Genomic DNA, 20,759 nt, shown 5'->3' on the forward strand with positions numbered 1-20,759 from the left:
ATATATATATATATATATATATATATAGACAATCAAAGTAACTGATCTGATCTGTTTTGGCTGTTTTTATCCAGATGTGCACACGCCTGGCACAAGGTCCGTAGATCTCGTTTTGTTTTATAAAAAGGATCAAACTCTTTGCTTTCTCTTTAACCATCAGCTACATGTTGCATGTTCACTAACACACAGAACCAGCTAGGTTACACGGAGCAGTCAGGACCATGCGCCAGAGATGGAGTCATGTGCCAGCCGTGTGCGTTTTTGACCAACCACACAAAACACAACTGCGTGAAACTTCTGTTTAACACTAAACACTTAAGGGAACATGTAGCTCTCTTTCAGCTCTTGCAAGATCTGGTGACATGTTTGGTCATTACAAATATTGGATGGGGCTTGACCTCTCGTTCCCCGTGGCGATTACGCGCTCGCGAAACGTGCACACCCTGACTATGAACTATGAATGTCCTATGTTGCAGCAGACAGGACTCATGTTTCTCAGATCCCTGCAGAAGTTGACTTCATGCTTCCCTCTGAAATGCAACGTGAAATTTGAAAAAAAAAAAATGGACCCGATAACTTTAACGGCAGGGTAGGAAGAGAAAAAAACGTCTGGCAGCAGTCGATATTAAAAACATGCAGAGGGAGACAAGCTCGGGGCCTTCCAGAGTCAGGAAAAAGACTTCGGAGAGCTGCAGACAGGAGATGGGTATGGCATTTCTATTTTCCCCCAGCCCATTGATTTGTATATGAAAACATAGCGCTTTTATTCTCCCCCCTTCTGGGCTCTGCTTCTGAGTGATCAGCTGATGAAGAGACTAGCAGCTCGCCGCTATGCTGGCTTGCTAATTCTCTCCCCCACAGCTGCAGCCGATCCTGATAGCCAGCCTGCAGATTGCAGTCAGGTAAATATCCTCCTTCATGTCTTTCTTCTCAGGCTCAGGATTCAGCCAGGCTACATCGCATGGGAAGAGAAGAAGAGATGGATAAAATGTGTGTGTGTTCGAATGTCTATGTGTGCGCGCGCGCGCCAGGGAAAGAGAGCGAGTATCTCTGTGAGTTTATTCCTGTCTGTGTGAGTGTGTGTGTGTGTGTGTGTGTGTGTGTGTGTATGAGTGAGAGCAGGGGGGAGAGAGGGGGTGTGTAGGTGTGTGTTGTAACAGATGAGAGGGAATCTTTGCCAGATTAGTCAGGAAAGAGGAAGGCTTGTTAGGAGATAGCACAGGCATGGAACATCACATGCACACACTGACACCCTTCCACTCACACATGTACAGTCAATGAGGCAGCTCAGCTGTGTTATACATCTTTGAGGATTACCCTCTATCCTTCCAATATTCCGCTGGAACGACTGCAGCCCCTTAGAGAGAGCAGCGGGGCTTTTAAAGCCTTCATTTGAGCCGAGCGATGATGAACAGGATTTCTATTGTGTCCTCTGTAGTGTTGTTGTCTCCTCTAACTCAATTCTCTGCCATGTATTTTTGGTTCGGATGTGCAGCATCATTTCTATTTTTTTCTTTTAAGCTTGGATATTTATTGTAATTGTGCATAGTGCTGTTCCTGTTCCTCTGACCAGTGTGTGCAAAATACAATATTTCAGCATGCTTTCCTCTTTGTCCTTGAGAAATGCATGTTCACACGTGCATGCTTTATTATATGATTTTAATGTTGGTGTGTGTGTGTGTGTGTGTGTGTGTGTGTGTGTGTGTGCTGTATTAGCCTGTGTGATTGATGCATCAATATTCTGTTCGGATTGGACAGCGTGCCTTCTCTAATTCCTCCTCCCTCTCCTCTCCAGCCGGGTTGCTGCTGCCCCTGCTAGAGCTGCTGCTGCATGCATACTCATGTTTCTAGTCTCTAATTGCCTTTGTGGCAAATACAGTGGTTGCAGCAGATAAATCGAAAAGGAGCGATGAAATGGTTGAAAACAACTCAGGCTGCAGCAGGCACCCTTCTCCATCACCACGCACCTAAAATTTTATTTTCTGCAGAACCAGGAAAATATGGGTTAATATTTATTGCATTATTAGCCATTTCTAGACTCTGTGACATGCTATAACATGGCTTCTACAAATGTATTCACATTCATAGTGCATTTTATTTATTTATTACTGCCTCCCCTCAATAATGATCGGACATCAAAGCCTCCAGATAAAAGAATACGTCCGAAATGTGCAGAGACAGCACAGCAGTTGGTTCTCTCCAGTCCATGCAGATGCATATGCTATTGTAACAAATAGATAAACACTCTTTCATTTGAATACAAAACCACACTCTGTAATTCTGCTAATTAGGGCTGCCCCCTCTTAGACTATTAGAATATTTGCTCATAGTCGAGTAAGATTTCGTTAGTCATTTAGTCTGAATGACTAAAGTATACAGAATACATTAAAGTAGTGCTTTTGCAGGATTATTTGTGGAGAAACTCAGTTTTACAGATCTGTGGATTAAATCAACTAATTGATTTGTCAACAAGATAGTTTCTTTAGTTGACAGCCCGAGAGATTGATTGTTTAATTTGATTGTTTTAGACTTAGATTGTGCAGATGTCTGTGTGTGCTTCAGGTGCTAAATGAATGTACGAAAACATTAGTTGTTTCTGAGCATCCCACCTGTCACAGGAAGAGTTCAGATGAATGGGAATGGAAGAGTTGTGAATGGAAATCTATCACAGTTCTGCTTCTTTCCTCCTGTTCCCCAGTTTTGTTCTTGTAATGCTGAGGTATAAAGTGGACAACAAAGGAAGCATGTGACAGGCTTTGTGTGTGGAATATATATACAGTGCATATTATTATTTTTTACTCAATGTTTAATTTGCCTTACCCTTCCGCTATAAGTTTGTTTGAGTTTGTTAGATGTCGCTCCGTCTTTCTGCAGCCTGAGGCAGCAGAGAACGGTTCCCTGGAGGAGATGGAAGAGGACATCAGTCTAAAGAAGCGTAAAAGTGATCATCATGGGGAGAAAGAACTGCAGGCCGGGCAGGAAACTGGTGAAAAGGTGAAAAGGAAGCGAGGACGCCCACCTGCTGAGAAACTGCCTCCAAACCCACCTGAACTCACCAGAACACTGAGCACACTGGTAGATATGGTTATCAACTACAAGGACGGGTGAGGGCTCTCAATTATTTATGGACTGTGTCATGACACTGCGCCGCAATTGTATTAATTGTTGGTCCACATGCATGAACTAGCTGTCACAGAAATCTTCAAACAGTGAGTTTTACAGAAACCCAGAGCTACTGATTGTTTAGTATCACAACATCATGATCTCATTATGTGAAGATATCAAAGTACTCCTTACAAACAGGAATTCATTTTGTTCTTATCCCAAAATACTGAAGAAAAGCTTCATGTTTCTATTTATTGTTAAGCCCTTTGAGCCCAATAAAACAAGTTAGTTATACATCAACATGTCTGTGCTAAGCGTCTACAGCCGTGCTAGTGAGGCTGCACTTAGGCACAGGTGAGCTAAATGCTAAGTACAGCACGTTAGCATGCTAACATTAGCTAATCAAATCAATCCAACTGTTTCTCGATCAAATGAGATAACGTGAACTATCACATTGTGCTTCCAGGTTGGGGCGACAGATCAGCAAAGGCTTTGTGCAGCTTCCCTCTAAGAAGGAGGTACCGGAGTACTATGAGCTGATCCGGAAGCCTGTCGACTTCAGGAGGATCAGGGTACGTGTCGCTGAACAACCCTCTGAGCTCGCACACAGACATTACTGTTCTCTTATCTGCTGAGACATAAACACATAAACACATACACAGATACATAGTGCATCAAAAGACACACACTGAGTAGTCAAACAGTTCTTTTAGTAAATACTTGATTGACAGTGTGGTGCCAAACACTTCTGGATCGTGTAGTTTGAAGATACACACTTTGAAGTGACTGCAGTTAACGCTGAAACTAAAATGTATTTTTCATATATTATGTCTTTGAATTACCCACCGTGGACTATCCAAATAAGTATCCTCTACATTTTAATTATAAATACCAACATTACATTTTGAAATTGAAATTAAAAAACATAAACAATTGATGAAATCATCCACTCACTTTCACTTTACCCCAAACCAGTGAAATATGTATGACCAGAAGACACGGAGGCCGTTTCCTCCTCAAAATGTTCATTAATAAAATATGTGTTTATTTATAATGAATCGTAACTGTACTTGAGTCTTAAATCTTAAACAGCAGCAAATAATGTATTTGTTTGAAATTATTTCCAGTAGCGGATTAATGCAAATTGGTTTGTGGATCTGACTCAACATTAATCAATAAGTATCAATAAGAAAATCACAAAATACCATCAGACGTGCTCTCCAAATGATTATTATCCCACCCATAATGTACTCATCACTCCAAAGTGGCCCCTACTGTCAGGATGTGGGACTGAAAATGCAGGATTTCACTTTAAACATAAAATCCAAAGTGGAATTGTTGATAAAATCATTAGATTTCAGATGATCTGTCTTCTCCGATGATCTGAAGAGCAGCTCTTAAAGCGACTTAAAGCATGCACTCCCCTTTGTGCTCCGCTCCAAACAACGTTACACTTAATGTGATACTTAAAAGGTTAAAGGAATAGTTCAACGTTTTGGTAAACAAGCGTGTTCGCTTTCTTACAGCGAGTTAGATGAGAACATTTGTCATGCCTGTGTGCATATCATAGCAGTGACCCCCTCCCCGTAGTGCACCCTCTGCTCTTCAATATAGTGGAAGAGTAACTACATTTATGTGTAAATAGTAAACAATAGTCCTGTTAGCAAAGGTTAAAACGCTATTTTGGCCGCGTCCGCCATTGCACTAAATGTCATCATCATTTGTGACGCCTCACAAAAAGGAGATAACGACACGACGCACACTCTGAAGTCACAAGCTCCTGAAAATATTCACCGTGGAAGGAGTTTTACAAAAGCTCATTGACTTAAAACACTGTTAACTTGTGTGACTTAAAACAACGCATGGATAAAGCTATTTGTTTTTAACCTTTACACAGAGCCAGGTCGCTGTTTCCCCTTGTGTCCAGTCTTTACGCTAAGCTAAGCTAAGCTAAGCTAACCTAACCTCCTGGTAGGCTACTAGCTTAATATTTAGTGTGCAGACATTTGAGTGGGAAACAGTGGTGCTGGTCGATGGTTAGGAAGAACACCCTCTGGACTTCTTCTTATTAATGGATAACTTGATTATTTGTTGCTTGTTTTGATACGGACCCTCTGCTTCACAGGAACGTGTGCGTAATCACAAATACAGAAGTGTGGGGGATTTGGAGAAGGATATTTTCCTCCTGTGTCACAATGCTCAGACTTATAACCTGGAGGGATCTCAGGTGAACCCAAAGGAAATCTTTCATATAAATGCAACAACATCATTTTTTTGTATCCCATTCTATTATTGTAGTCATAAATGGGTTTGGATCTTGATGTGGTGAAGAACAAACCACACTGTTGATGTGTGTTTCTGTTTACCGCCGCAGATCTACGAGGATTCAATTGTCATAAAGTCTGTTTTCGAGAGCGCGAGACAGCGAATCGTCACGGACGAGGAACAGAAAGTGACGGTTCGCGCCAGTCCCAGCGATAATGGTGGCGGAGCTGAAGACCAATTTGTTCCATCAGCAGGTGAGAGTTAAACCACAAACATCAGGAGGTGTTTTCTTACGAGTGACCACACACACACACACACACACACACAGCCATCTTTTAAAATGCATTTAACATTTGAAAATAGACTCATCCTCTTCTGTTTTTGTCTGAATCCATCCCCAGTGCAGCTAAAGAAGGGGAAGAAACACGAAAGGAGCAGAAATGCCATGGCTAAGAGGCTTCACAGTGATTTAGACAGTGATGAGGATCTAGAGGATAACACCACAAAAGATGAAGGTTGAACTGAAGAGCCCTCCATTTTTTCATTCATGTTTATTCTCTACCACGTCCCTTTTCATTGGTTTCCTCTCTTTTTCTAAACAAAAGAAAGGAACATATAACGTGAAGGACGACTCAAAGAGAGCCACTTATGGAACAATGCTTTTTCTTTACGATGACTCACATAGTGCTGTTCTTTTCAGTTTGCTGGTCTTTTATTACAATTTCCCCTTTTCTTTCTGCCTTAGTCTCTGTGATTGCTTCTGAAAATATTACGTAAAACACCAGTTTTCTCTCTGACTGTTTTTAATCAATATATTTGATTGTATGAAATGCCTTCATTTGTCTTTGGAGCATGGTGTGTGTGTTCTCTCCTGAAGCTGGCTCCTCCAGAGTAGCACCTGCTGATGATGTGTTCAGGGCTTGAGAAGTGGGAAGGTGTTTTTAAAGAAAATAACAACAACACTGTAAAAAAAAATCTCTGAATGTGATTTTTAGAGATAATACATCTTTGATAAAATACAAAAAAACATAGAGGAAGTATGAAGTCAAAGAGACTTGACGGTTACTAGTACTTATAGTTATACTTTTGTCTGTTTCTGATACTTGATGGAATATGTTTGGGTCTAATCAAGGGTACTCAAGTTGAACATTTGTACCCCTTGTGCTACAGTATATTAACATATTGTACAGTTTGTGTGAAAATGAAGTAAAAATCTAAATTTCTTTTAATTTACTCTCCTGGTTGTTGGGCGGGGGGGTGGGGGGGGGGGGCGGGGGTTATCATTGTTAAGACAATCCCTGGAAACATGTATCACGTAAACAATTGCAAAATAAATTTTACCAAAAGTCCCTCTGGTTGGTGGTTATTAATATTAATATTAGTAGTAGTCATGTACTTGTAGAAGTCATAAAAGAGACGTTTAAGTTTAAATACTGTATTTCAATCCCCCTCAGCATTAAGGCAGGGTAGGAACTAAATATTATATGTATTTTTGACAATGTGCCAATAGGTGGTGCAAGAGAACTGTTCACATGTTTCCCTTCAGCACATGCTTATGTAACAGTAACCTTTCATTCACGTCTCGACCCAGTTCCTGGAACATTTCTTTACTTTCTTCTCTCTAAAGTAATTTATAATAATATTACATATGATGTAACACATCAGAACTCTACCTACACCTTCCTGCATTTTGAAGCACCTCCACTGTATGATCATATGTGTCCTGAAGTGGACGTGCGTGCCCATGCATCAATGTGTTGCGCGAGCTGCTAGAACCCTCGCCGTTCGTGCTCATGCACTTGTTAATTGAAGTTTAATTAATCTCGATGAAAATGTAAAGTAAAGCCTCACTACTGAATCCATGAGCTCTCCACAGATATACACTTTAGCACACACATTTACCATGAGTGAAGGTGCGCACAACAAACTGTGTGAAAGTGTGTGTGTGTGTAGCTCTATCAGCATACATGCAGGCCACAATGTACAAACAGGTGGCAATTTGTGTTATGTCATATGTCACAAGTGCCAATTTATGGCAATGACAATCTGTGCCCACTCACCCGCTAAAGGCTGTCGACATACGTCCGTTAGAGATGCACGAGGCACCAAAACACAAGTGATGTACTGAAAGTGACATTGCTGGAACTTGCAAGTACAATTGAAAACCCGTCTGCAAGTCAACTTATGCTTTAAAGATTAGTGGATGTTCTGATGAGAAATCAAAAGCAGGGAATCCGTCTTGTTAGTACTGAGGAACGAGCTTTTAATGGCTCACAGCGAGCAGTGAATGCTGCTGGTATTATACACACATTGCCTTGGATGTGTGCTTCTGGTCATTGTTCTGTTGGAAGGTGAACCTTTGACCCAGTCTCAAGTCCTTTTGGTCGGGCAGTCAGCTCCAGGAAGAGTCCCGGTTGTTCTAAACTTCCCTTCGTTTGAGAATCGTTGATGCCACTGTGCTCTTGGGAACCTTCAATGCAGCCTTTCCATGAGATCTATGCCTCGACACAATCCCGTCTTCTTTCGACCTCATGGTTTTTGCTCTGATACGCACCGTCAGCTGTGAAACCTTACATAGACGTGTGTAACTTTTAACAGTTTCATTTTAGCGTAAAGCTGCAACTTAACAAAATGTGCAAAATAAACCATCCAGCGGACACGTTGGAGTCGCCTTTCTGACCTCTTGCTGAATGTTTCACACCATTGCAGGCCTGGTGATGTCAGAGCAGAGAAAAACATGACTCTCTTCTGCTTTTTTTATAGAGTTTCAACTCACTTCACTGGCAAACTGTTAAGTCTGATTCCCCACTGTTTAACACTGTATAGGCAGCATGCAATGACCTTTTGTGAGCATGCGAGAGAGCAGCTTCCCACAGTTTTATATTAAGGAGAGAGCCATTTGGATTTAACCATGGGCGGAAAAAGAAGCAGAGAATGCAGCCGGAGCCGATTCTCTGCGGGATTCTCAGTTAATGCAAACCTTTCACACTTCAGGGAGTTATTTAAGTCAGCGTAAATATAAAAATATCCCTTACGGGAACGTCAAACCGCTGTTGTTTCGGTTGTGGCTTTAAAAAATGTTCTTTCTGAAGGTGGTTGCTCAGATATCAGTATGCAGGGACACAGTGGAGGGCGTTCGTAAGCAGGGGTGACTGGCTGCTGTTACATGACGTGCTTCCATTAAAATGCAATGTCATGTATTGTACTCTAGTATACGAAATAATGTCAGTGATAGGATGTGGCTGAATGCATGCACTAAGCTGTGGCTACAGACACAAGCATACTGTCAGATTGTGTTTTTGTAGATGCAATGATGTGAGTGTCTGAACACAAGGAAGGAGGCTGTTCAGCTTAACATATTGCTCAAAAAAGCAAACACGGCACTACTTTCTCATCTTACATCTACACACAAAAACCCCAAGCACAGTGTTTCAGTCAGCAGCGTGTAGACTTGGCACAGCTTAGCTTTTTATTGCAGTGCTTTCTGACAGCCAACTGTGCCACCGTGAGGGTTGCCTGCTCGCAACGCTGTAATTATGTGAGGAGATATTTCTTGCACATTAAATTAATGGAACCAGATGCTTGCCTGAGAGACGGGAACCTAAAGCAATATGGTTGGCTATAAACAATAAAAAATAAAAATAATGGCTTGGTTTAATGCAATGTTTACCCAAGCACAACCAAATCCCCTGAATTTTCCTCCAACGTCCACCGTGAGGTTGACATTGATGAAGTGACATCATCAGGACACACTTTTACATTATCAAGGGAAATATCTCAACCTCTACTGAACGTTCCTGCGACACATATTGTGCAGACATCCATGGTTCCTAGACTTTGTGAAACACCTTAGCATGCTTACATTAGCAGTGAGTGAGACGGACGACTGACAAATTAAACATTGAAACACTAATGGTAACACTAATGAAACAATAAAAAGAGTCTTTGTTCTCCTCACTGATAATATGCTTGTCTGAAATGTTCCAGATCTAATATAAAGTGTCCATCCTTGTCATGTTCTGCCGTGTTCCCCAGGTAGAATAAGGTAATAAAAAACTAAATCGATCAATTCACAGTATTGAGATATCCTCCTTAACATTTAATGAAGTGCAGCGTGTCTCCTCGCAGATGTTCAGAGATTAACACAGTCCTTAGTGTGGGGCAGCTGCTCTTACAGCACACAGCTCAGGGAAACAAAGTGCAGGAGCAGGGAGAGACATACTGCTGGAGGTAGATGGACTAATGGTTTTGAAGATTAGTGGGCCCAGAAGGTGACTTTAATCTGCCGAGAAGACAATCCATTTTCTCTTTACCCACAGGACACAGATTTAATAGATAGTTTATCACGGCCTTCGTTAATCACCTTCAGTTGATCACATTTGGCCTCTTTACTCAGTCACTGTCAGTCTTAAGAGGAAAATGTCAACACCAACATTTTATCTTTTGTTTTATGATTTTGATTTGACAAGGTGTGTCATTTTGAATTTCTCATCATTTGCACGACGTTTAAAGGATGACTGTGACAGTGAGGTTTATACCAAACGTTAAAACACGTCTTCAGAACTTCTGTATCAAGAAAAGAATAATAATAATGTTGTATGTATAATGACATGAACGTAAAAGTGAGTAAATCTATTATTGTATTTCCTCTTCTGACTGTTCTCTCTTCACTGACTACATAAAGTACATCTTTAAACTTTGTGATCTTATGACAACTGGCGTTTATAACATATAAAGAAAGATTTTCAGTGGCATGTTATGAAGGTCATGTTTTCCCCTGTTGGAGCTGTAAATAGTAAATTGCAAGCAAATATAGGAGTTTATAAAAAAAGGACTAAAAGCAGCTGTGTCACCAACTTCCCTGGTGTTTGTATTGATATTAGAGTAGTGATAGGATTTCTAGTTTAAGGCCATTTATATAAATATATGCATCTTGATGAGGTGAGATGATAGAATTAGACGAGTTTAAATTAAATTAAATATTCGTTTTTAGTGCAAAAACTGTTTAACGGCTTAAGATCACATTCTCATGATGTTCGCATTGATATTTACTGATTACATTAGTCGCACACACTCAGAGCTCTTTGTATCTTTAAAGTAGAAATATAAAATCCCCAGAGTTCAGCTGATCAGGAAGACACACACAAATAAAAACAATTAAAATAACATTTAATTGGAGAAAGTGACTCCACAAAAAAAGCCTCTTTAATAATAAATAAGAAGGAAATGTGTATGAATAGAGTATCAATACAAATAAATCAACAAGCAAAATAAATAAAGCCTGCTAGCATAAACTTGTGCATGAAGCATATTAAGATCTGGCCTGATGCAGGAAGACTAGCGGAAAGGTTTTCTTTAATATTCCCTCCAGAAAGCTCAAAATCATCCTCAATCAGAAAAGTTTAGACGGCCATAAAGTCTCAAAAGAGCCTAAAAAGCAGTTTCTGGCTGACACAGGATTATAAAGCCCTGGACGTGCAGATCTCTTCCTCTCTTAAGCCCTAACGAAAGGGCGTCGTCACACTCTGATTGGTCGAGAGGAGAAATGCACCAAGCTGCTCTCAATTATTAATCAGGAGCCAACAGGTGATCTGAGTAACCTCCGATCCACTCCGAGGGACTGAGACGTTCAGATGAAACGAATCGGGGAGGAAGGGGAAATGACAATAAGTACCAAAGAATGAAGGACTGCCACAACTGTCTGCTACAGAACAGTAAAGTCAACACAACCCATGATTTATTCTGATAATATTAATTATTATGTTCAGTCAACGATGTGAATTATATGAGAATTATGCAGCGTGTCCCCGTCTGAAAGCTCAACCCTGACTATAAATAATGAAGTTAGTTCAAAGTCTCCTCTCTCTCTCAAGCTGTCCCAGGATTACCGGAGAGCACTTCACCACATATTCCTGCTCGCTCCTCATTAGACTTTTCCCCTCGACAAGCCCTCTTTGATCCCTTGTTACTCCTTTGTCCTTCGAGTCTGGTAAGCCCAGCTGTAGCACAGATATATCTTTGTACTTGTCAGTATCACATTGAAACTTCAAATACACGATAAAGGCCTTCTAAACAAACCCTGCAGGAAGCTGGTGAAGATTTAACTCACCTGTTCTGGTTCGCAGCAGTCAGCAAGTTTCTCTCTCTCTCTCGCTCTGTGACATTAAATGATTTGTTTACTTTGACTCACTGTGATCCTCCATAAATCTACCCAAAAAAGAGCTCAACATACTCCTCTACTCTGAAATATAACGGTATATCAACATAGCGGGATTATTAGAAGCAAGAAACAAATAAAAAGATGCACACAGGGTTATACATCTTCATAGCATTTATGGCTTAAGTGACTGTAGATTGCTGAGATGCATCTCCTTTAGAGGTTTAATATAATATATTAGTATGGATGCATATTAAAGTGTGAGGGAGAAAAAAGAAAGTGAGTAATATACCAGAGGGAGACCAAGATGTGTGTTTGCAACCTCGTCCTGAGACGTTTTTCTGTACGTCGCCACTAAAAGTTTATATTTATGAAACTCTGGGAGAAATGTGCTAATTATGATTTTTGGCACTTAATTTGGTCAAAAACTCCAGCGTGAAGATTTTATCACAAACACTTCAGGTACAAATATTGACCACACATAATTTAATAATAGTACAACATAAAAACAAATGAAACGTAAAGGATTTCCATTAAATTGAGGATTTACAATCATATGAATATCAAATATATGCACTCTGCACACATCCAGCATCAGCACTGTTCAATAACACAACACACAAAACCCACAAGTCCCAAAAATAACAATTTCACAACAATGATGAACATTCCTCACACAGTTATTAACGTTATAATATGAATGGCGGTTGCAAAATAACACTTTCGTTCTGTCATCACAGCACCTGAACATTTCCTGGCTAAGCTTTATAAACTAATAAGCTTTGTTTTGCATGAATGTATCCGTAGTTAGTATGCTAATTTATGTGACGTTCTTTTAGTTTGACATGGCGGTGTTTGAAGTGTCCTGCGAGGAAACAGAGGGCACATGGAGGCTTTCCAAATGAGCCCGCCATCCTCTTCTTCCCCCCGCCACCGCTTGTCACAGCCGACGGCCCAGCACAATTGCCTCGAGGCACTAGAACATGCACTTTGTCTGCAGGATGACACGATTCTCATCAAACTGCCTCGCACTTCACCCTTGAGATGTGTGCTATTCTAATCAGGCTGGAAAGCTGCGTAGGTCGGCCTTTATTCTTCCTGAAACATTAAAAAGGTTCCATGAGTAACGTTCAGTGTCCTTCTGAACAATAGTCAGATCGATATGCACCACTGAGCCATGAATCTCTCAGGTATCCCATCACCTGCAAAGATCATTTGTAATGATATACCTATGTTTACAGTTACAAGCAATTAACAGAAAGATCTCGTGCTTCACATTAAAAGCATTCAACACACAATGCATTGGTATTATTGTTTGAACTTATTGTACAATTCTTTTTTATTTACAGCCTAAACTTTAGTTGTTGCTTATTTTTGTTAAGACTATTTACATTTTTAAGCTCTCTGTGATACACACACCTTAATAAACATTCACAATGGACATTCAAAATGATACATAAGGGAAAATGTTGCAGAGCTTGCACTTGGAACACATATCTGTGGCGTTTAATTATGTATATCTGAGTACATCTGAGTGTGTATCTGAGTACATCTGTCCTGGGAGTGCAAGACAGCAGCCTCAGATCCTTTGCAAGTGTCCGTGTGCTGCTGTCTGTCTAAAACTGGGACAACTTCTCCAGGTCCTCCAAGACCAGATCCTGTTCTTTGATATGACTTGCAGCCAAGCTCCCTCCTTCCTTACATGAGCACTTCCCATTCTCCACCAACGCTGATCTGACTGAGCCCTTTCCCCTGAGGACAGCAGATTGGAGCGGGAGCACGGCGTTCCCTCGGATCCGATGGGAGTAGCTCCTCTGGCGCCCGAAGCCCTCGGAGCACAGCTGGAATTTGAAAGCGGCCTGAAAGCCTCGGCGAAAGTTCTCGTTGAAGAACCCATAGATGATGGGGTTGACGCTGCTGTTGAAGAAGGCCAACCAGTGGGCTAAGGGATACACGTAGATGTTAATGACACGATGCTGGTGCTCCGTCAGGCTGGCGTAGTCGCTCAGCATCATCAGCGTCCACAGAGGAAGCCAGGACAAGACGAAGATCAGAGCCACAACCAGCAGCATCATTATCACTCGATTCTTCTTCTTGGAAATTGTGTGACGACCCTCCAAGCTAGATTTATTGTTTCCACCACCCTCCTCAGACACGCTTACACTGCCCCTCATCTGAGGAACGGCGGCCCTGGAGAGGGCGACGCCGATGCGGGCGTACATGATGACGATAAGGCTGAGGGGAGCGAGGTAAATGTTAGCAAAGAGGACCGTGGTGTAGATTTTACGCATCTCCTGATTGGGCCAATTTTCCCGGCACCAGTAGAAGGGGTGGGTGTTGTTGCCGTCGAGGACTATTCGCACCCTCTGCTCCATTGTGACCTGGAGCATGACCCCAGAGGGACACATGATGAGCACAGCGAGGACCCATATGACGACGATAATTAGCTTCAAGGTGGAAATGGTCATCTTCTGCTTGAAAGGATAGACGATGCAGCGGGACCTGACACAAAGGGGGTTATAGGAAATGCATTAAGGGAAACAAGTATTTTTACAAGCACATAATAACCATTAACGCTATCGCAACGCTCACCTGTCAACAGCTATTGCTACAAGAGTGAAGACAGACGCTGACACGGATATCCCCTGAACCATACCACTTAGCTTACACACCACACTACCAAATGGCCATCCTGCAGAAACAGAGAAAGGAAAGTGTAAACATATAAAGAGAACTGGGCTGCATGAATCATTTAAATGTTGAATTAGCTTTCCTGTCCTTTTGAAGGTGAATATTTCACCGTATCCAAATCCAATACAGAAGTGAGAGGTGTAGGCGTATTACTAAAGAGAGGACAGGTTGAACTACACACACACTTGACCTGTTATGATGTTGTCCACCAGTGTGGTTGGCATGCAAAAGATGCCGACCAGCAGGTCACTGATGGCGAGGTTGAGAATAAACAGGTTGGTGACCGTGCGCATGTTCTTGTTGCGCAGCACGATGAAACACACCACCACGTTGCCCACCATGCACACCAGGAAGATGAGCAGGTAGGAGACGGTGAAGACCGCGGCCACCGAGGGGTTGTGGAGGTAGAAATCAACGAAGGTGATGTTCTGGTGGTACGAAGTGTTCTCCGGCGATCTTGAGGAATTGGAAGAGTTCATGCCCCCCCAGGTGGTGTTGAGATGCAGGTTCTGGGTCATGGTGATATCTGGAGCGACAGAGAAAAGGTGTAACACGTGGATAACCTGTTATGTGCTCCGGCATGTTAGTGCATGTATTCTGGGGTAAAGATATCCGATTTCCTTTTCGTTGACAAAATCATCCAATCATAAAGCAGGACACCATCCTAATAAGCAGGACACCATCCTCTCAGTTGAAGTGCAATCCCAAAGAACAGGAGGAGGAATCAATTGGTAATTACATAGAACTATAGAAGCTATCCAGGAATCAATAGTCCAATTCTGCTGCCTTTTGATTGTGGTGGGTGGGTTGATTCAGTCAAGTGTATTCTCTTTCACACCCTCTAATAGCAACATGCTGACCAAAAGGACCCTCAGACGAGAGCAGCGGGAGAGAGGCCGCTTGCCGATTGGGTACATCAATCTTCCACATCCGGCGTTCTGGGATACAATACCATGATTGAATCCGCTATCTAGAATCTTCTTACACAAGATCAAGCTCCTGCCTTCTGCAGAAGAACGACTATAATTACATTTAATCAAGCTCGTGTTTTTGATTTGGCGTATTCAACTTCTTGCAGCTCGACATCTACTGTGCAACTAAAGTGCTATAGACCGAAGGCCAGTGACTTATTCCATTATCAAGCAGACTAACCCATCTAACACACTTAATTGCATATTTAAAAACCTGTAATAACATATTATTTGAATGGAATTTGACAAGAAAATGAGCTGTTGAAATAAACTTATTGTTCTCTGAATATATCAAATTAATCTTCAGGAAAAAAAAAACCCCCGTCTGTGCCGATGTCACAGTTTCACTCTGCAAACTTTTGTTTTCGTTTCTCAATCTTCAAAACGATCATTTGAGTGAAAGAGAATATTTGATTATAGCTGCACTGCTAGTTATGGTGCATCGCTCACACGATCACATTCATCGTGCAGCTCATTATACTGTAGCGTGCACCAAGACAAGACCTGAATATAATATTCTAAACCCAATAAAAAGCCTGGCATCCCCCCCCCCCCCCCCTGTGGAGGAGAGGAGATCAGTACGTGTTTGTGAAACAGAAGAGCTGTGGAAAGAAACGAAAGATTGCTTTCCTCAAAGCTTCTTGTAACAATTACATGGCTGACCGAGAAGATGTTGGAGCTCGATTCCAAAATGTTATGAATACATCTAAAGACCAAAAAACAATTCCTGAAGACCCGTAGTTTAGCTGACAATATTCAGACATATCAGACAGCTTCATCACTCTAAGCTTTCAAAAGTTATGCCTGCTGGGTCTATTTGTATCAGTCTTTACAGTTCCTCAGTGATACCTGAAGGAAAGTTATTGTGCAGTCATACAGTCTTAATAGCTTCACCGTTAACCAACACAATTAGATCACACAATGCATGTCCAGTAATCAGGACAGAAAGTTACAATTTCCCACTAAAGTTTTCCTAATAAATCTACACTAGATATTATTTTCTTACCTTACAGGAAACAGTCTGTATTCCGTCTTCTGTCCTTAGAGATGCTACATATCCAGAAATCCTTCAGAGCATAAAGCTGCACGTTCTCATCCCTACGTGAGAGACTGCTCAGTCACACACGGCTGTAGTGCTTATAGATGACAGGGAGGAGATGAGATTCTCTCGGGATGAGATACGCTGGGCGGTGCAGGTGTTGAGAGCAAGAAGGAGGTGTTGAATGAATTGAATGTATAGCTGTCATATAAAGTACATGGACAGATGAAGGGGAGAGGTTGGACACCATCGGGCCGATAGGTGTTGAGGGATGTCGTCGATGGTCTTGGATCAACCGTCTACATCTGCACTGCTTAAGTCGTGAAAATGAGACGTCTAAGTGGTGCACAGAAGTCTCTGCCACTGTCTCCCGACTTAATCACAGTCAAGTGTTTTAATTGGGTGTATGGTAAAGTCTTTGCATGAACGTAGGCTGCAGCACATCCGCGCTCAGAGTCCCTTTAAGCTTACCGTATCTGCAGTTGCATCATATTTAACATACCATAAGATGTTATACATAACATGCTTAATCAACACCTTCAGCACAAGTCCTGTCAAAACTGTGGGGCTTCTCACCTTAAGAAGTGAGAGGGAGGAAACACACTGTCAGCTACAGTTTGTATGAAGTTTGGAAGACGTGACACTTTTAAAATAAAGCTTTCGGGGTGCACTGCACTTTGTAAGGGCTGCCTCATTGAGTTATGAGAATGGTGTGTGTGTGTGTGTGTGTGTGTGTGTGTGTGTACAAAGACTACATCAAACCAAAAAAGTCATTAATTTCAAGCTATTCTAGCAAGTTATCTCCTCATTTCATTTTACTAGGGGATCAATTAAGGTGTTGTTATGATGGTTGTTAAGAAAATGGTACAGGGAGAGTTACACCTGGACGGAAAAACATGTGCATGACAAGTATGATTGGGTCAATTTCATTTATTTAACCCGTATTTGACCAGGTAAGTCCTATTGAGGATGGAAACCACTTTGGCAAGGGACACCTGACCAAGATGGCGGTGTAACAAGTTGCAGACAAAACAATACAAAGTCAGGATACAACAAAACTAAAAATATATATTTTCTGCTTTTTATCAGCATTGAACAAACATTTATGATGTGTCATATGTCTTCTTATAACTATTGTGATACAGTACGCCAACGGAATACATTTCTTGCTTTATTCAACACCAAACAACTATAATCAGAGGACAAGTGCTCCGTCTGGAACGTGAGGTGTTAATCCTCAACAAATGGACAGGGCAAGAGAAACAGAGACTGAATATATTATATATATTTTAAAACATGAGTAATTAACATTCTCTGTCTCTGGTTCCTGCTAAAACATTTACAGCAACGTTTGAAAAAGTCCTAACGTAGCTGCTGTCATGTGACAGAAACAAGAAAAGGAGTTCATCACCCTGCTGCGAGAGAAATGTACATGTTATGTTTGTGAGGTGAAGGACAGCAGTTTTATTAAAGTCATACATCGTCTGTGCACTTTGCAAAGGAATAAAAGCTTTTAAAATTAGCTTTATTTGTGTCGTAAAACTCAAGGTCTTGTATCACAACCTGAAACATGAAGCATTGCACAAAAGTGTTTGCCAGCCAGAACTTGGTGAACTTGAAACACAGAGAGGATCTGTGCAAATGAATGCACATGTCCTCATTAACTACTTTGCACTGTTGCCTTGCAGCAGGAGAGTCATTACTTTGAACCAGACATCCAGCTGGGGGTCTTTATCTGTTAGCGTGATCTCCAGTATCTGTGGTCAAGTCTGTTCTACAGAAACATTCCTTTCCTGTTTTATTCAGTCATGAATATAATAGACTTGTATGCAAAGAGGCAGGTACACGACAAGGGGCGGTGTCACTACTGGTAACAGCCGTCAAATTAAGAATTTAAACGTCAGAGAAGAAGAATGTTCTTGTTCTATCCCAGACTGCATCAGTATTGACTTCTAAAAGCATCATTTGCCATAGAAGCTTTACATGTAAATAAATATACACGTAAGTCAAAATGTTAAAGCTTTGACTTACCATAAGGATAAAGGTTTTCCTTTTTCTGGAAAAGATGTGCTTCCATACTTTGTGTTTGTGGCTTTTACAGTGACTCAGATGCTTATTGAGACCAACATGTGAAAGTGTCATCACGTTTACATTCTGCACGTGTGACCTTTATGTGACCAACAAAGTACAATATTTAGGATATAATCAAAAGAGTAAAGGTCCTGTCACACATATCCGTATGGCAGAAACGTGTGACGGCGCATACGAAAATTTGTCAGAGTCCAAATACGTCCAACTTTTCATCGGATCGGAAAAGTGAACATATACAGATACGCATGTCTAACCTATTGATATCGTATCACTTACTTATACAAAATGTATCAGACGAATACCCAACGAATGCATAAGATATACAAAAATATGACGTATACAAAATATCGGCAACACGCTGGTGTACGTTGATATAAGGTAAGGTATAAGTAGTATTCGTTAAGAGCAGGCGGTGTTACGCTGGGGTGTGTTGTTGAACGCTGATGTTTTGAGCATGTTCAGAATTACCGGACGTACCCGACGTGTGCTTCATAAGATATGCAGACACTACGTTACGTTAGACATACGTGAATACGGAATACGTACGTGAATATTTACTTACGTAAATATAGTATGTGAATACTTACCTACGTAAATACAGTATGTGAATACTTACCTACGTAAATACAGTACTACGTAAATACAGTACGTGAATACTTACCTACGTAAATACAGTACGTGAATACTTACCTACGTAAATACAGTACGTGAATACTTACCTACGTAAATAGAGTACGTGAATACTTACATACGTAAATATAGTACGTGAATACTTACCTACGTAAATATAGTACGGGAATACTTACCTACGTAAATATAGTACGTGAATACTTACCTACATAATATAGTACGGGAATACTTACCTACGTAAATATAGTACATGAATACTTACCTACGTAAATATAGTATGTGAATACTTACCTACGTAAATACAGTACGTGAATACTTACCTACGTAAATACAGTACGTGAATACTTACCTACGTAAATACAGTACGTGAATACTTACCTACGTAAATACAGTACGTGAATACTTACCTACGTAAATAGAGTACGTGAATACTTACCTACGTAAATATAGTACGTGAATACTTACCTACGTAAATAGAGTACGTGAATACTTACCTACGTAAATACAGTACGTGAATACTTACCTACGTAAATATAGTACGTGAATACTTACCTACGTAAATACAGTACGTGAATACTTACCTACGTAAATACAGTACGTGAATACTTACCAACGTAAATACAGTACGTGAATACTTACCTACGTAAATACAGTACGTGAATACTTACCAACGTAAATACAGTACGTGAATACTTACCTACATAATATAGTACGGGAATACTTACCTACGTAAATATAGTACATGAATACTTACCTACGTAAATATAGTATGTGAATATTTACCTACGTAAATATAGTACGTGAATACTTACCTACGTAAATATAGTACATGAATACTTACCTACGTAAATATAGTATGTGAATATTTACCTACGTAAATATAGTACGTGAATACTTACCTACGTAAATACAGTACGTGAATACTTACCAACGTAAATACAGTACGTGAATACTTACCTACATAATATAGTACGGGAATACTTACCTACGTAAATATAGTACATGAATACTTACCTACGTAAATATAGTATGTGAATATTTACCTACGTAAATATAGTACGTGAATACTTACCTACGTAAATATAGTATGTGAATACTTACCTACGTAAATACAGTACGTGAATACTTACCTACGTAAATACAGTACGTGAATACTTACCTACGTAAATACAGTACGTGAATACTTACCTACGTAAATACAGTACGTGAATACTTACCTACGTAAATAGAGTACGTGAATACTTACCTACGTAAATATAGTACGTGAATACTTACCTACGTAAATAGAGTACGTGAATACTTACCTACGTAAATACAGTACGTGAATACTTACCTACGTAAATATAGTACGTGAATACTTACCTACGTAAATACAGTACGTGAATACTTACCTACGTAAATACAGTACGTGAATACTTACCAACGTAAATACAGTACGTGAATACTTACCTACGTAAATACAGTACGTGAATACTTACCTACGTAAATACAGTACGTAAATACTTACGTGACTACGTTAGAGGTACATTAGATATAGGCTACGTCGGCTGACGGTGAATCCTACAGCCAATGTATTGATAACAAGTGGATAACCTATTCCTACCCGATGTTAAGGTGTTGCCTGACGACGGAGTAACTTATTACACGTGTTTCTACAGTACAGCTAGCGTTCAGCATGTTAGCCGTTCTCCAGCATCAGCATACGTATAATAATTTGTTATGTATTCGTTATGTATGCGTCAGCTACAACACCGCTGTGGAGAAGTTGGACGTATTTGAACTCTGACACATTTTGAGCTACTTTTCATAT

At 40.6% G+C, this 20,759-nt stretch overlaps 2 protein-coding genes across 3 annotated transcripts; one reads left to right on the top strand and one right to left on the bottom strand.

The window, feature by feature from the left end:
- Positions 1–716: 716 nt before the first annotated feature.
- On the top strand, positions 717–6,630 carry LOC115016782 (probable global transcription activator SNF2L2). Of its 2 annotated transcripts, none has more exons than XM_029444806.1 (6): positions 717–902; positions 2,875–3,104; positions 3,572–3,677; positions 5,231–5,332; positions 5,480–5,624; positions 5,772–6,630. In XM_029444806.1, exons 1-6 carry the CDS (start codon positions 807–809, stop codon positions 5,888–5,890), a joined length of 798 nt encoding a protein of 265 aa, XP_029300666.1. In that variant the 5' UTR covers positions 717–806; the 3' UTR covers positions 5,891–6,630. The 2 variants fall into 2 exon arrangements, with proteins under 2 accessions (XP_029300666.1, XP_029300667.1); XM_029444807.1 differs by having other exon boundaries at positions 5,777–6,630.
- A 6,513-nt stretch (positions 6,631–13,143) lies between these two features.
- LOC115017025 (neuropeptide FF receptor 2-like) lies at positions 13,144–14,736 on the bottom strand. The gene is made up of 3 exons (XM_029445191.1): positions 14,409–14,736; positions 14,120–14,219; positions 13,144–14,029 (listed from the first exon to the last, which is right to left on the bottom strand). The coding sequence occupies exons 1-3, from the start codon at positions 14,734–14,736 to the stop codon at positions 13,144–13,146; spliced, it is 1,314 nt and encodes a 437-aa protein (XP_029301051.1).
- Between the last annotated feature and the right edge of the window lie 6,023 nt (positions 14,737–20,759).

The sequence above is a fragment of the Cottoperca gobio genome, chromosome 12 (genome assembly GCF_900634415.1).
Source record: "Cottoperca gobio chromosome 12, fCotGob3.1, whole genome shotgun sequence".
Classification (NCBI taxonomy): Eukaryota; Metazoa; Chordata; class Actinopteri; order Perciformes; family Bovichtidae; genus Cottoperca; species Cottoperca gobio.